This window comes from Zygotorulaspora mrakii, chromosome 5 (assembly GCF_013402915.1).
Source record: "Zygotorulaspora mrakii chromosome 5, complete sequence".
Lineage (NCBI taxonomy): Eukaryota > Fungi > Ascomycota > Saccharomycetes > Saccharomycetales > Saccharomycetaceae > Zygotorulaspora > Zygotorulaspora mrakii.
Window position 1 is genome coordinate 564,098 of NC_050723.1, and position 13,314 is coordinate 577,411.

The 13,314-nt window shown below is 40.2% G+C and overlaps 6 protein-coding genes across 6 annotated transcripts; 2 read left to right on the forward strand and 4 right to left on the reverse strand.

Moving 5' to 3' along the window:
• Window positions 1–62: 62 nt before the first annotated feature.
• GIP4 (protein phosphatase regulator GIP4) lies at window positions 63–2,402 on the reverse strand (the record flags this gene model as incomplete). The annotated part of the gene is made up of 1 exon (XM_037289014.1): window positions 63–2,402. One exon carries the CDS (start codon window positions 2,400–2,402, stop codon window positions 63–65), a length of 2,340 nt encoding a protein of 779 aa, XP_037144909.1.
• Window positions 2,403–3,103: 701 nt separating this feature from the next.
• Window positions 3,104–4,459, reverse strand: MRS2 (Mrs2p; the record flags this gene model as incomplete). The annotated part of the gene is made up of 1 exon (XM_037289015.1): window positions 3,104–4,459. One exon carries the CDS (start codon window positions 4,457–4,459, stop codon window positions 3,104–3,106), a length of 1,356 nt encoding a protein of 451 aa, XP_037144910.1.
• A 261-nt stretch (window positions 4,460–4,720) lies between these two features.
• VMA4 (H(+)-transporting V1 sector ATPase subunit E) lies at window positions 4,721–5,413 on the reverse strand (the record flags this gene model as incomplete). Its single annotated transcript, XM_037289016.1, has 1 exon — window positions 4,721–5,413. One exon carries the CDS (start codon window positions 5,411–5,413, stop codon window positions 4,721–4,723), a length of 693 nt encoding a protein of 230 aa, XP_037144911.1.
• Window positions 5,414–5,829: 416 nt separating this feature from the next.
• On the forward strand, window positions 5,830–9,843 carry MIP1 (DNA-directed DNA polymerase gamma MIP1; the record flags this gene model as incomplete). The annotated part of the gene is made up of 1 exon (XM_037289017.1): window positions 5,830–9,843. One exon carries the CDS (start codon window positions 5,830–5,832, stop codon window positions 9,841–9,843), a length of 4,014 nt encoding a protein of 1,337 aa, XP_037144912.1.
• A 72-nt stretch (window positions 9,844–9,915) lies between these two features.
• On the reverse strand, window positions 9,916–10,695 carry HG535_0E02700 (uncharacterized protein; the record flags this gene model as incomplete). Its single annotated transcript, XM_037289018.1, has 1 exon — window positions 9,916–10,695. The coding sequence occupies one exon, from the start codon at window positions 10,693–10,695 to the stop codon at window positions 9,916–9,918; it is 780 nt and encodes a 259-aa protein (XP_037144913.1).
• A 206-nt stretch (window positions 10,696–10,901) lies between these two features.
• SCD5 (Scd5p) lies at window positions 10,902–13,274 on the forward strand (the record flags this gene model as incomplete). Its single annotated transcript, XM_037289019.1, has 1 exon — window positions 10,902–13,274. One exon carries the CDS (start codon window positions 10,902–10,904, stop codon window positions 13,272–13,274), a length of 2,373 nt encoding a protein of 790 aa, XP_037144914.1.
• Between the last annotated feature and the right edge of the window lie 40 nt (window positions 13,275–13,314).

Here is a 13,314-nt window from a genome sequence, read left to right on the forward strand (position 1 = left end):
CTATATCTATGCATATCATGGCTTTACCGCAGACTCAAGAACCAATGTCTATCTTGTGTTTATCACCTAAGCTTATCACGTAATTTAGACGTAAGTCGCTGTGCCGCAGTTTCTTTCGTTGGCGACACGTCCATGCTCATTGTCGTGAATACTTTTTTTGGGTCTGAACCAGTGTCTCTCAAACTTGTTTTGAATGCCATCCCTTCTTGGCGCAATCTATATTTCTGACCAGAAATAGCCGTAGGTGGTGGAGGATAATGCAGAACCGCTGGTTTTTTGTACCAACCTTTTTTTGTCGGAGACCTTTTTTCATCTAACGACATGGGAGGAACACCACTGAAACGTACTTTCTTGAGGCAAAAAATCTCTTCACTTTCCCCACATGAATCATCATCTATTTCAGTGACATCTAGGCTCTGCTTTGATAATTCGTCCAATCCGTCACTCTCATCCTTGTTGAAAGATAATGAGGAGATTCTGGATGATATAATGCCTTCAAGATCTACTTCTGTCCCAGATTTATTCATGTCTCTGGTTGTAATACTCTGAGGGGAGCTTTTCCTTTGGGACTGCAATGGTGATGACTTGATGCCGTTTACTTCTTTATCAGTCATTTCACTTCTCTTTAATGATGCCTGATTCATCGTACTCTGTACAATTTTTTGATTGACAGCAGCCTCCGCTTGCAACGAGCTGGATCTGGATTGAGCTGATGATAGAGAATGTAAGTTTCGCTTATCATCCAGGGGCGACTGCAAAGATGAAGACCGTGGTCTTCCGATACGCTTGGCATTCGAAAGTGGCGACTTCGTGAAGTTCTTTTGCTCGAAAGATGTCTTGGAAATTATGCTAGCATAGTTTGAAGTTCGACTCTCAGATATTGAGCCCCTTCTTGAAACTTGCGGGGAGCTATAAATCGAGAATTTGGACGCGTTCTTCTCTAAAGATTCTGATCTCGCCATTAATGGAGATACTTTGCCAGGCGAGCTTGCAGTACTTGATAGCACAGAAACTGTAGAGGAATTACCAGATTTACTCCCCACAGCTCGTGTAAGAGATCCCCTAGATGAACTGTTGCTACTTGACGGCGATGGAGAAACCTGGCCTCTGAATTTCTTTTGCTTCTCAACGTGGCTTAGTTTATCAACTGCCAGTCTCTCTGTCAGCATTTTATTCAGCGCATCATCAGTCTTGTTTTCGAACAGTCTAGAAGCTGCTTGATTGGTTTCTATAAACTTCCACATGGTACAAAATGTCTCCAGAGTATTAAATAATTTACTGATGATAGGAATAACTTTAGCGATAACATTTTGGTATATTTCAACTATAGTTTTTGGATGCACATGATGTGTTGAGCCCGGTTTTGAGAAATTATTGAGGGATATAAGTAACTCTGACATTGTCTGTTGAACCTCAGGTAATGAGCACATGACTTCGAGTTTATGCAAAGTTTCTTCATAGGCGAATGCATTTTCGCTCAAGAGTTTTGTTCTTAGCGCATTAAGGTAGGTTTTATTGGAATAATATATCTGCCTTGCCAAACTCAGGCACATAGCAAGAATATTCAATGATCTTAGAAGCAGTGCATATATTCGATGAAGACTATGTTCCCAGTACGGTAATTCACTCATAGCTATTGGTGAAGTCGGTTTGGCCAAGGAAAACCTCTTCAGTTGTAAGTAGTAATTCTTCAATACTGGCCAAACTTTGGTGTTAAATGAGATTACAAATTTACTCAATACTTGAGTTTGCAATTTATGCATGGAAACGATAGAAGTGTCTTCCTCCCTGTTGTTTATTAATACTGCCAAATCTAAACATAAACTCGATTCTCTTGGTCTCAAAATATCTTCAATAGAGCCTACCTCAAAAGGAACAGGTCGCCCAAGTGAATCAGTCGATCGTCTAGAGTTTCTTTCGATTTGAATCTGCCTCAGTTTTCTTTCATATAAGGTGCTCGCGTTATTGACCAAGCTCCGCAAGCAACCCAAAAGCTTGAATTGTAGTCCTCTATCGTACATATACTTTGGCAGAAAGTCAGCAATTTCATCAACGGTAGATAATGTAAATGAAATGGGCGTATCCGCAGTGTTCAATGCTGGATTTATATGTGCCACTTTGCTAATTTTGAACGTTGAAAGCAATTGAAATCTCTTCCTCATAACAGGGTGTACATTGAACAATGGTCCTTCAAAAAGCACTAAAATGTAGTTTATAAGTGGTATTATTGTGCTCCCTGATGGCTTTTCCAAATTTTTTTGCAGCACGCTCAACAATCTGGACATTTCAATTAATTTATAAAGAGCTGCTTTATATTGAATTATTTTAACATCATTATTATCTAGAAAAACTGCTCCCTTTATTGTAGGTGCCAATGCATTTGCCGCAGCCTTCGCAAGCATCACAATTGTGGAGGTTTTGAACTGTGCTAGGTGTCTCAAAAGCTTCTCAGTCTAGCAGTTTATAATCGTTATACCCTCGTATAAGTATCTATGGTGCTTTGGGAGGAAAAAAGAAGTCAGGAGAAGGTACACGTCAATACAAACCTCGAAACAAGACTTTCTTAATGGCGCTTTTCCTCTATTTGAATTGCAAGTTGACTTTTGGTTATTGCACACTCCCTTTTCTACATACAATTAACTCGCGGCTTTCCGAGATATAAGAATGTGACGCTAAAAAAATACAGATTCAAATGTGAAGATCGATAATACCAGAGCTATAATAACTTTTACCACATGTCGGATTATGTTCTGCGAATTCAGTATTGAGAGCAAGTAATTGGAGATCGCTGAGCACACTTACTCGTGAAATGCGAATTGCAAGTAAGATGACCCTATGTGAGTTTTCTTACGAATTCAGGTGTTTACGGGACCAAATTATAAAGAAAAAGAAAGTAGAAATGTATAAATTTGAGTCGTAGAACCGCACGAAAAAATATAATCGAAGCAGTTTTGTGCCATAAATTTGCTCTTTCGAACCAAGAAAGCCCTTTTGGTTGCAAGATCCCGTCATCGTCTAAAAAAACGAGCTGTTTGAGTGACCCAAAGAATGATTTTATCCGTTATGATTTTGAAAATCTATTTACAAGCTGAATAGTATGATATCATTTTTTTTCATCATCCAATAGCCACCTCCAGATTACATCTCTATCTTCTTTACCCTGACCATAATTCATGGAACGAGACTTCCCATGCCACACTACACCAGCCCAACTTTTCCATCTTTGCCATAATGATGGTATGTATTCCTCTGCATATTTAGATGCCAATTGTTTATGCTGTAAGGATTGAGAACCAGTATGGTTATTTAGCATCGTCAGTCTCGTAACAGACCGCAGAACACGAAAGTTTGCACCCGTGACAAACAGTCCCATTACAATGGATGCAAAAACAATAACACCAAATCCATAGTTGTTTTCTTCTATGAAGTTTTTTAGATTCATGCCGTAAAAAGCTGGAATTACTGTGGCAACAGTAAATCCCAACGTGTATATTGTAGCTTTCAATTCTAAAAGCATGAGAGAATTTCTATTTGCATCTAAAATGATGTTGACGATTTCTTCGGTAGATTTGATATCTTGAATTAGGGCTTCGGCTTGTTGTACGTATTCATCACACTGAGTATAGTAAGTCTCTAGCAACATTTCTAAATCCGCAAAATCGTCTTCTTCAGGTTCCTTTTTCACTGTTAAGTACATCGCGGCTAAGTCGTCATCATTCTCTAGTAGTTCGTCCAAAACATCCCTAATCAATGAGGATTTTTGATAATATGAAGTTAAATTCTTTGATTTTATGAGCAGATCTCGCAAGCGCTCCCTGTTGACTTCATTCTCTAATTCACTTAGTATATGGCCACAAATACTCATGTGATGTTTAAGTTCAGTCTCCAAAGAACTCATTACATTTATAAGCATGCTTTCTAGGGCTTTGTGTTCATAAAATTGTATTGAAGAGCTCCCCGTACTGTTATCCTTTGAAGACAATTTTGATTCCAGATCATACATGAGGACACCTAATTTAGCTGCCGCTGAAGGGTTTACAGTATCGAATACAAATACACGATCCTTTTCGATGAGCGCTTTTATATGTAGCATATTGATTACTATGCACGATTTCTTGACAATTATACTGGGAATAATATCAATCGCAGTGGTATCAATTTTTCGAAGATCGCGGGGATACAGTGAATGATCTCTCAAAAAGGCCCATTTTGGGAATTTTTCTGACACTGCAGTCACATCACCTCTCCCATTGAATACGGTACATGATACGTATGCGTCACTTGGTGTTATTGGCTTTAGCGATAGCAACTGATTATTCTGTCGCGGTAAGGCTAGTGGGGATTTTGTTGGATCATAGGTGGAAATTCTTCTGGTAATGGTTCTCACAGCTCGTAAATTAAGCCATTTTATATTCGTTACGTTTGCGCACTGGAAACGTCGAAGCAATGTACATCTCATTACCGTTACGAGCAATGCCACAGATCGAAGTTTCCACTGTTAATCAACTATTGGATATCTGGGGCTGGCTTTGACTAAATTTGGCTTTTTCTCACTGCATTGGAGGCAAACAAAACTAGCGAAGACACTCGCTCTTTTTGCCATAACGTACAGAAACCATAAAAAAAGACACTCTCTCAAATAAGATTATCAAGCTTTTTTTGTTCATACTTAAGTACTTAACAACTACTGAAGTTGGACTCTTTCTAGGACAAAAAATTCTTAATCGAAGAACTTCCTTGTCTTTGAAGGTCCAAACATTTCTAGTCTGATGGCAGGCAAAGCCTCCTCGCTCAGTAATTTCAATCTTTCCTCCAAGGTATTGTCGACGTCAATTTTACCTGCTTTATCGGTAACAATAACACCTCCAGCACAGTCTTTATCCAAAGTTTCATCCGAAATCACAATGGCAACGTCCCTATTAGCCACTTCCTTGTATTCCTTGGCAATATCATCAACTAGCGATTGTACCAGTTTTTTATCCTTCTCTGTTACTTTAACAATAACTTCAGGCTCCAACAACTTCAATGAGGCCTCTAGAATCAATGAATGAAGTACTGGCTTGTATTTCTTACCATTATTAGACAAGTTTTTCAATTCCTTCTTGGCTTGTTCGAAGAAAGCGTCTAGAGATTCCTCCCTAGCACTCAAAACTTTCAATCTCATTTTGTTCGCAATAGTAGATTTTGTGATTTGCTGTTTCAGAGAAGCTTTCTTCAATTTGTCCTCAAAATTAGAATCAATATTGCTAATCTCATTACGAACTATTCCAGTCTTTTCAATTTCGTACTCCTGGTCGGCCTTCAATTGCACCTCCTTTGCCTTCTCTTCAGCTTCCTTTCTGATGAACGCCTGCATTTTGTTCAACTCATCATTCACCTGGTTTGGTGTTAATGAAGTAATAACCGATGCCATCCTGAATCACACTTGCCTTTACTTTATTCTCTGAGTTTCACTTCTCTTGCGACGCTTCCAATTCTCTAAAATTGTAGACTAACACCAGCACTAGTCTAATTAACCAGAGAAATATATCTATGCAACTGATGCTCAACTTGCAGCCCCAGAACTACTTTCAAAGGGGTTTTATTCGATTCTCTTGTCACCTTACAACTTTCCAGCATTTGGCTGTAAAAACAAATCTCAGAAAAATTTACCCGAACTTGGATGGGGTAACCCGCATTTGGGTGCTTGATGGACAAAAAGCCATCATGTAAACAAAGGGAAGCAAAACAACAGCGGGTACATCAAAGAACAATGGAAACATTTGGAGGTACTAGAGGAGTTGGGGCTATATTACGGGTACCTTGGTGAGTGTTCTGGGGGAGTATACAATGCAAAAACAACGATTGATGAGAAATTGCAAGGTACGATCGTTTTTCGCAGCAGAAGTGGGTGCCCTGGCTAGGGATGGGGAAATCTGCCATGTGAGGATGATAGCCGGCAAAGAGCACCGTCTTAGACTGTATCGTTACCGCGGGTATTCTACCAAGGCGCGTACTGCTGGAAGCACAGGGAGCGCGGCGGCAGACGAATATGTCGGGGGTTTTAAGGAGCCGCCAAGAATTAATCCGGTGGGGATTCAGTATCTCAGTGAGTCGCTTCACCGGCAGCTTTTCGGCAACAAGAAGAATAGCCAGAGGGAGGATTTGTTATCACCTGAGAAAAAAAGGACGTTGGTCAATCTCGCGAAGCAGTCACTCGGTAGTTTCGACCTACTAGGGAAAAAGACATGCATCACAGAGCCCATTTCGTTTGAGTTACCCAAGTTGCAAGGCACTTCTTTGGACGAACACTTTCAGAAATTAGGTCATTTTGCGTCCGAACCGTACAAGACAATGGCCCTGAAGAAATTTACGAGCTTAGTTGCGAGGCCTTCCGAATGGATAAAAAGACCTGGATGGACGAGGTATGAACCCGGGAAAGCGCCAGAAAATGTTGGTTGGCCCCTAGAAGACACAATGGTTTTCGATGTGGAGACATTGTATAAGATTTCTCCTTATCCGACCCTCGCAGTAGCCGTGACAAGCAAAGCCTGGTATCTATGGTGTTCGCCGTACATTTGTGGCAATAATTCTGTTGAACATTTGATTCCCATGGATACAACAAAAAAATCGAGACTAGTTATTGGACACAACGTAGCATATGATAGAGCTCGTGTCTTGGAGGAATACAACTTTGAAAATTCAAAGGCCTTTTTCATTGATACACAATCGTTGCATATTGCTTCGTCCGGTCTTTGTTCCAGACAAAGACCGAGATTTATGAAGACTAAAAAATATTTGGGATTTCATTCTGATGAAAGAAAAAAAACTGAAAATGACGTAGATCTGGCTAGTGAACACGATCCTAGTTCTTCTGAAGCATTACTTCAAAACCTGGAGGATGATCCATGGCTAGGCGTTTCGGCAATGAACTCGTTACGCGATGTTGCATTCTTCCATTGTGGCATTCGAATGGATAAGGAGCCTAGAAATTTTTTTAGCAGTACAGATAGGAATATTGTTGTCGAAAACTTTAATCATTTGGTTAATTACTGTGCTACAGATGTTGAGACAACAAGTAGAGTCTTTGACAAAGTAATGCCTCTTTTCTTACAGAAATGCCCTCACCCTGTTTCCTTTGGAGCTCTTCGGTTTTTAAGTAGTTGTATCTTACCGACTCGCCATAGTGAATGGAACGACTATATTACACGCTGTGAAAAAATATACCAGGAATCTAAAAAAAAAATTGAAGACAAAATCATTGAAATTATAGAACGTACAATAAAGTTAGCAAATGATGATAAAAGTATGGATTATATCAAGAATGACCCGTGGTTATGTCAATTGGACTGGACAGTTAAACCGACAAAAATAACCAAAAAAGGTACCCCAGCTAAAAATCAAAAGTTTCCTGGCCTTCCAGAGTGGTACAGATCTCTGTTCCAGAATAAAACAGCCACAAGACCATCAATAACAATCAGATCAAGAAGTATCCCAATATTTTTCAGATTATCATGGGAAGGCTATCCTTGTGTATGGACGGATAACGATGGCTGGTGCTTTCCCGTTCCAGTCAATATGGTGGAGAAATTCAAGAATAAGAATTATTTTATTGCTAGCAAGGAATCCACTGATTATTATTTGCAGAGTATCAGTGGGGTAGGCTCTTCGGTAGATAAAAATCGGGCTTTATTCAAGGTCCCCCATCCAAACGGTCCCCAATTCAACTGTACCACTTTATTAAGTAAGCCATACATTCATTTTTTTGAAAAGGGAATATTGTCATCTGAATCTGATCTTGCCCACGAAGCGCTTCACATGAACTCATCTGGCTCTTACTGGATGTCAAGTCGTGAACGCATTGGGTCACAATTTGTGGTACCACAGAATAGGTTTCCAAATCAGTTCAAAGATCTCAGCTCTACCAAATCTCTGAAGAGCAAGAAGGATCTCGGTATTATCATACCCGGAATCATTCCAATGGGTACTGTTACAAGGAGAGCAGTGGAAAAGACATGGTTAACAGCATCAAATGCAAAACCTAATAGAGTCGGCTCAGAGCTAAAAGCTCAAGTGAAAGCACCTGATGGATACTGCTTTGTTGGTGCAGATGTAGATAGCGAAGAACTTTGGATTGCTTCATTGGTGGGTGATTCCGTTTTCAATATTCATGGCGGAACAGCAATTGGTTGGATGTGTTTAGAAGGAACAAAAAATGAAGGAACTGACCTTCATACCAAAACAGCTGAAATTTTGGGTTGCACTCGTAATGAGGCAAAAATCTTTAACTATGGCCGAATATATGGGGCTGGGGTTAAATTTGCAGCTCAGCTTCTGAAGAGGTTTAATCACTCTCTGACAGAGGAACAAGCAAAAGATACGGCAAAAAAACTTTACGAGAGTACAAAAGGTAAAACAAAAAGATCTAAAATATTCAAGAAATTTTGGTATGGTGGATCTGAATCGATTTTGTTCAATAAGCTGGAAAGTATTGCTGAGCAAGACGAGCCTAGGACACCCGTTCTGGGATGCGGGATTACTGCATCTCTTCTGAAGAAGAATTTAGGTACAAATTCCTTTTTACCTTCAAGAATTAACTGGACAATCCAATCGTCAGGTGTGGATTACTTGCATCTGTTGATTTGCTCCATGAACTATTTGATAACGAAATACAACATAGATGCACGCCTTTGCCTTTCTATTCATGATGAGATAAGATATTTGGTGGCTGATAAAGATAAGTACAGGGCTGCTATGGCCCTTCAAGTTAGCAATATATGGACAAGAGCCATATTTTGCGAACAATTGGGTATTGATGATCTGTCTCAAAACTGCGCTTTTTTCTCGGCTGTCGATATCGATCATGTTATGAGAAAAGAAGTTGATATGAGCTGTATTACCCCTTCTAACACAAACTCAATTCCCCACGGAGAATCATTCACTATCAATGAGCTTCTAAAAATTCCTGAAGGTGACTTGAAAGAATCAGTAAATAATGTTATGGACATTTCCAAATTTCCTTCACATTATCGAGAGCCCGTTTTTTCTAAATACAATAAGGCCTATAAGAAAGATTTTTTGAATTTTTTTTTGAAAATGCAAATTCAAAACGCCAAATGGAAAGTTGACGCTCTAGAAGCGGAATATATTCGGGTAAAGACTTCTCAGGATTTCCAGAAGGATGGTTTAAGTGCATCCTTTGGTTTACTGGATTATCTCAAAGACATCGAGGAAGGGAAGAAGCAAAGAGTTTCCATTATGGCGCAAGCTCCCTTCAAAGACTTTGATGAATATCACATGTCTTGTAACGATAAGAAACTTTCCAAAGCCTGTTCAAGCTCGCAACAAAAAGATAGCACTTCAATTTTGGATGACAGCTCTAAAACTAATAATGATCCTTCATCGAAAGCGACTCAAGACTCCTTGATCATCGAAGAGTTACATCGTGCCAATTCTGCTGACATATTTTCGACATTTCCAGAGTCTGCTGTGAAACGTAAGAAAAAGTACACATCCAACAATGCTGGTTCTGGAAGGAGGTCCAGGAAAGGCCCTGCGGGACGCAAAGTGTATGATGATTTTTATGATTCATCGAGTGCATCCGCAAAAAGGGTGTCTACTATCAAAGTTCCAATCGATGAAGTTGTCGAAGATGTACTCAGTTGTACAAGAGATACAAATCGCGAAGCTTTGAATCATATTTCGAAAGCAAGCCATAAGGCTAAGAGAAGAGGCACTCGAACTGAAAACCACTCTGAATCTAGTAATTATTATAGAGAAAGAGTATTAAGCGAAAATACTGGAGGTGTTTCAAATATACATAGATCACGAAATGAAGAACTTCAGTCTTCAAAGGTACATTAGAGAACAATAACATAAAGCAGTTTGAATTTGTCTATATTAAATAGTAGCAAGAATAAGATTTAATGATGTTGTTTATGATGATTTATCACTGTGGCGCATCTTATACTGCTCTAAATGCGCCTGTAGCTCTTGTGATGTTTTAGTTGGCTGCAGAAATACGCTTATTAGCTCTTCTCCTACAATCGGGCCCCAGTTCAACACGTCTACAGTCCTGCTGGTTTCCGATCCATTTCTCGACTTCGTGGTATAGCCGTCTGCCGTAAAAACGTCGTTACCATACTTTACTGATCTTTCGCGCGAATGGGAGTCCCTCAATGGGTCAACGTTTGATGACTTAGCACTATTCTCTCTATTCGTTCCCTTTTCGTCAGCCAAAAGTAGACGTAAGGCAACACCTTGAGCGGCATTCCCTAAAAGGCCATTATTGTTGATTGAGTTTTTCTGATCCTTCAACTCACTCTCTGCGACCTCTGCGGCCAGCTCATATTCTTTTTTTCTGTCTTGATAACATTGGGTTATAAAAGTATCCGTATTACCATTTAATGGCTTATTGATTTCATTCTGCAGTCGGTTCTTCTCCGACTCAATGTGCAGTTTATCTAAATTTCGTTGCTCCTTCGATTTAAGTAAATCATTTATATAAATTGATTTTGCTTCTTGTCGTACGAAACCTTGTCTCTCCTCTGGATCAAGGTTCTCTATATCAAATTCTGGTTCCTTATTGCCGGCTCTTTGCTTTTGCAGCTTGGCAGATTTTTTCTCAATATACCTCTTGAATCCCTTGCCATCATTATCATCATCACTTTCGCTGCCATAATCAGCAAAAACAGGCCTCCTCTTAGCCTTAACCATCGATGCAAAGCCTACTTCAAGCACTCAGTAGTTCCAGGGAAGAAGCAAAAAGCATGGTTCATCTTTTTTTTTACCTAATTCATTTTTCAATCGCTTATTTATTAGTGTTTTGAAAAGGCGATAAAGGAGCCTTTTAAGATTTGTTCAAGAATAAGTATCGAATAGATGAAACAAGAAGAAAGTCGCAGCGGCAGTGGGTCGAATTAATGTCTTTCGATTGGTTGAATATTCCGGGCCTAGCTGGTGAAGATGCTGATGTGAGCTCCGATCAATCGCGCAATTTACCGCTCCCAACGGTATCATTTGATTTTGGTCCTTCAAATGTCATTCCCGACAATAATATTAGTAACTCTGCCAATGTTGCAGGTCTCGATACATATTCAGCATCAGGACCTGAGGTATTGAATGGGGTCAAGCAACAGACTAAAAGTGAATACAAAATTACTCCGCATCCACATTTTAATGCAGCTGGGGGGCATGATCAGCAGCTACATCAAACGGCAAGCACCACAATCAATCATGCTGGCCAACTTTCGCGACCCTCGGGCCAAATTCATGAGGATCAGCATCAAACTCATGAAAAGAGTTTACAATGGCAGCAGTCGCACACGAAACCTTCTAATGAGAATATCCAACATCAATACCAAGAGACACCGGAAGATCTAAAGGTTCCCCTATCATTATCGCGGTCTCAATTGACAAGAGAAGAGGCACGAACTTATTTGAGATGGTATACTTTTATAACATTAAGAACACATGGAAAGCTGGTAAGATTATCCGATGTATTCAAATTCCTTTCAAACTTCAACATTACTACGTTTTTAAAGGAAACAATATCAACAATTTTCAGGACTTGTAAAAATGCTTTGAATATTGGCCAATTCTTTGCCGTTCTGAGACTCATCTCGAAAGCTTTGGTAGAAGGTGTTGTTCCAAGTAGAAAGATGATACTACATAAAGCGCCAGTACCTCAACCAAGACCCATATTGAACAGCGACCACGAGAGTGAGGTTTATGAAGAAGTTGAAGATGAAGATGATAAAAAAATGGGCGGTAATCAAGAACACAAGGTCGACTTTGACTCCTTTGCTTCGTTGTTACTGACCGGTAAGTCTGAAAGAAAAAGGATAAGAAGAAAGATCAGAAACAGAGCAAGTAAAAACAAAAGAGTGAGGTTTTCTGAACATTTGACATTTCAGGAAGCGCCATCACAAAGTGAGCATCGGAAAGAGCAGAATCAAGACGGAGAGGATGGTGATGATGAGGACGAAAATCCAGAAAGCGGTTTAGATTTCTCGTTACCGATGGATCAGCTGTTGAAAAGACTAGCTCGAAGAAAAGATAAAAATACCGCATTAGTTTCATCTCTGCCAGATGAGAAATCAGAGACTGAAGAGGAGAAAGAAGTGCTGGAAGAAATGAAGGACTCTTTATCGCATTTTAAACAAATTCAAACTGTTGACCTTGCCTCTGTGGCACCTGCTCAATTGCCATCGATTATGGTAAATGCTGATAGTAATGGCAGGGTACTTCTTGAGGGCCACGGCGTGCCTTCTCAACCTCCTTTGCAACCTTTGAAACCAACATCTACTGGATCTGCAAATTATCTGTTTAGGCAGCAGTATCATGGAAGTAATGATAACGGCGATAATGGTAGCGGTGGTGCAGCAAATAACCAATATTCGCCGTCATCTCAGCCTCAGCCTCAGTCACAATCTCAATTTTCAAACCAACCAGTGCTGCAGCCTTTGAAACCAACAGCCACTGGTTCTGCGAATTACTTGGTGCGCAACCATTTACCTTTGGAGAATCAGGACAACATGAATAAAACAACGAATGGTGCTCTTTTTACGAGCCCCCTGTCTAACGGTGTGGAACCTCTGAGACCAACTGCTACCGGCTCGGGTAATCATTTGATGAAGCAACAATCGCATCAGCAGTTCGCTGGTCAGCTAAATCTACCAGGAAATGCACAGCTCTTAAGTCCGTCACAAAGTCCTGATGTAATGGTTTCACCGCAAACAACGGGCCATTCTGGCCTAGGTATTAATATGCAAGCTCCACAGGCACGTATACCTCTTCAACAGCAAATCTCGCCTCAAGTAACTCCCCAGACTCAGCAGAGTGGATTTTTTCATAATACAGGGCAGAATCCAAGCATGCTCTCAGCACCAAATCCTGCTAGCAGCTACTTTCAGGCTCTTTTGTCTCACTCACCTTCGCCTAATTCGAGCAACTTGAATCTCCATCATCTGAATAACAATTCCAATGCACTTCAGAGTCCACAAAACAATCAACCTTTGACAAGTCAGTCTCGTGCCTCTTACAATAATGGGTACCAGTTCTACTCACCAGTCCCAGCTAATGCCCAACAGCAACAGGAACAGCATCAACAGCATCAACAGCATCAACAACCACTGAGCCAAAACTATGCACAAAATATGGCATCACCGAACACTGGAATATACGGCGGAAGTATGCAACCAGCCCAGAGACCACAGAACGGTGATATTCTGGGTGATCTACAAAGTTTACAACAACAGGTAAACGCATTACAAAACGTATATGGCAGGCGATGATCTTCACACACCCGATACTAGTATATAATACATATAGCAT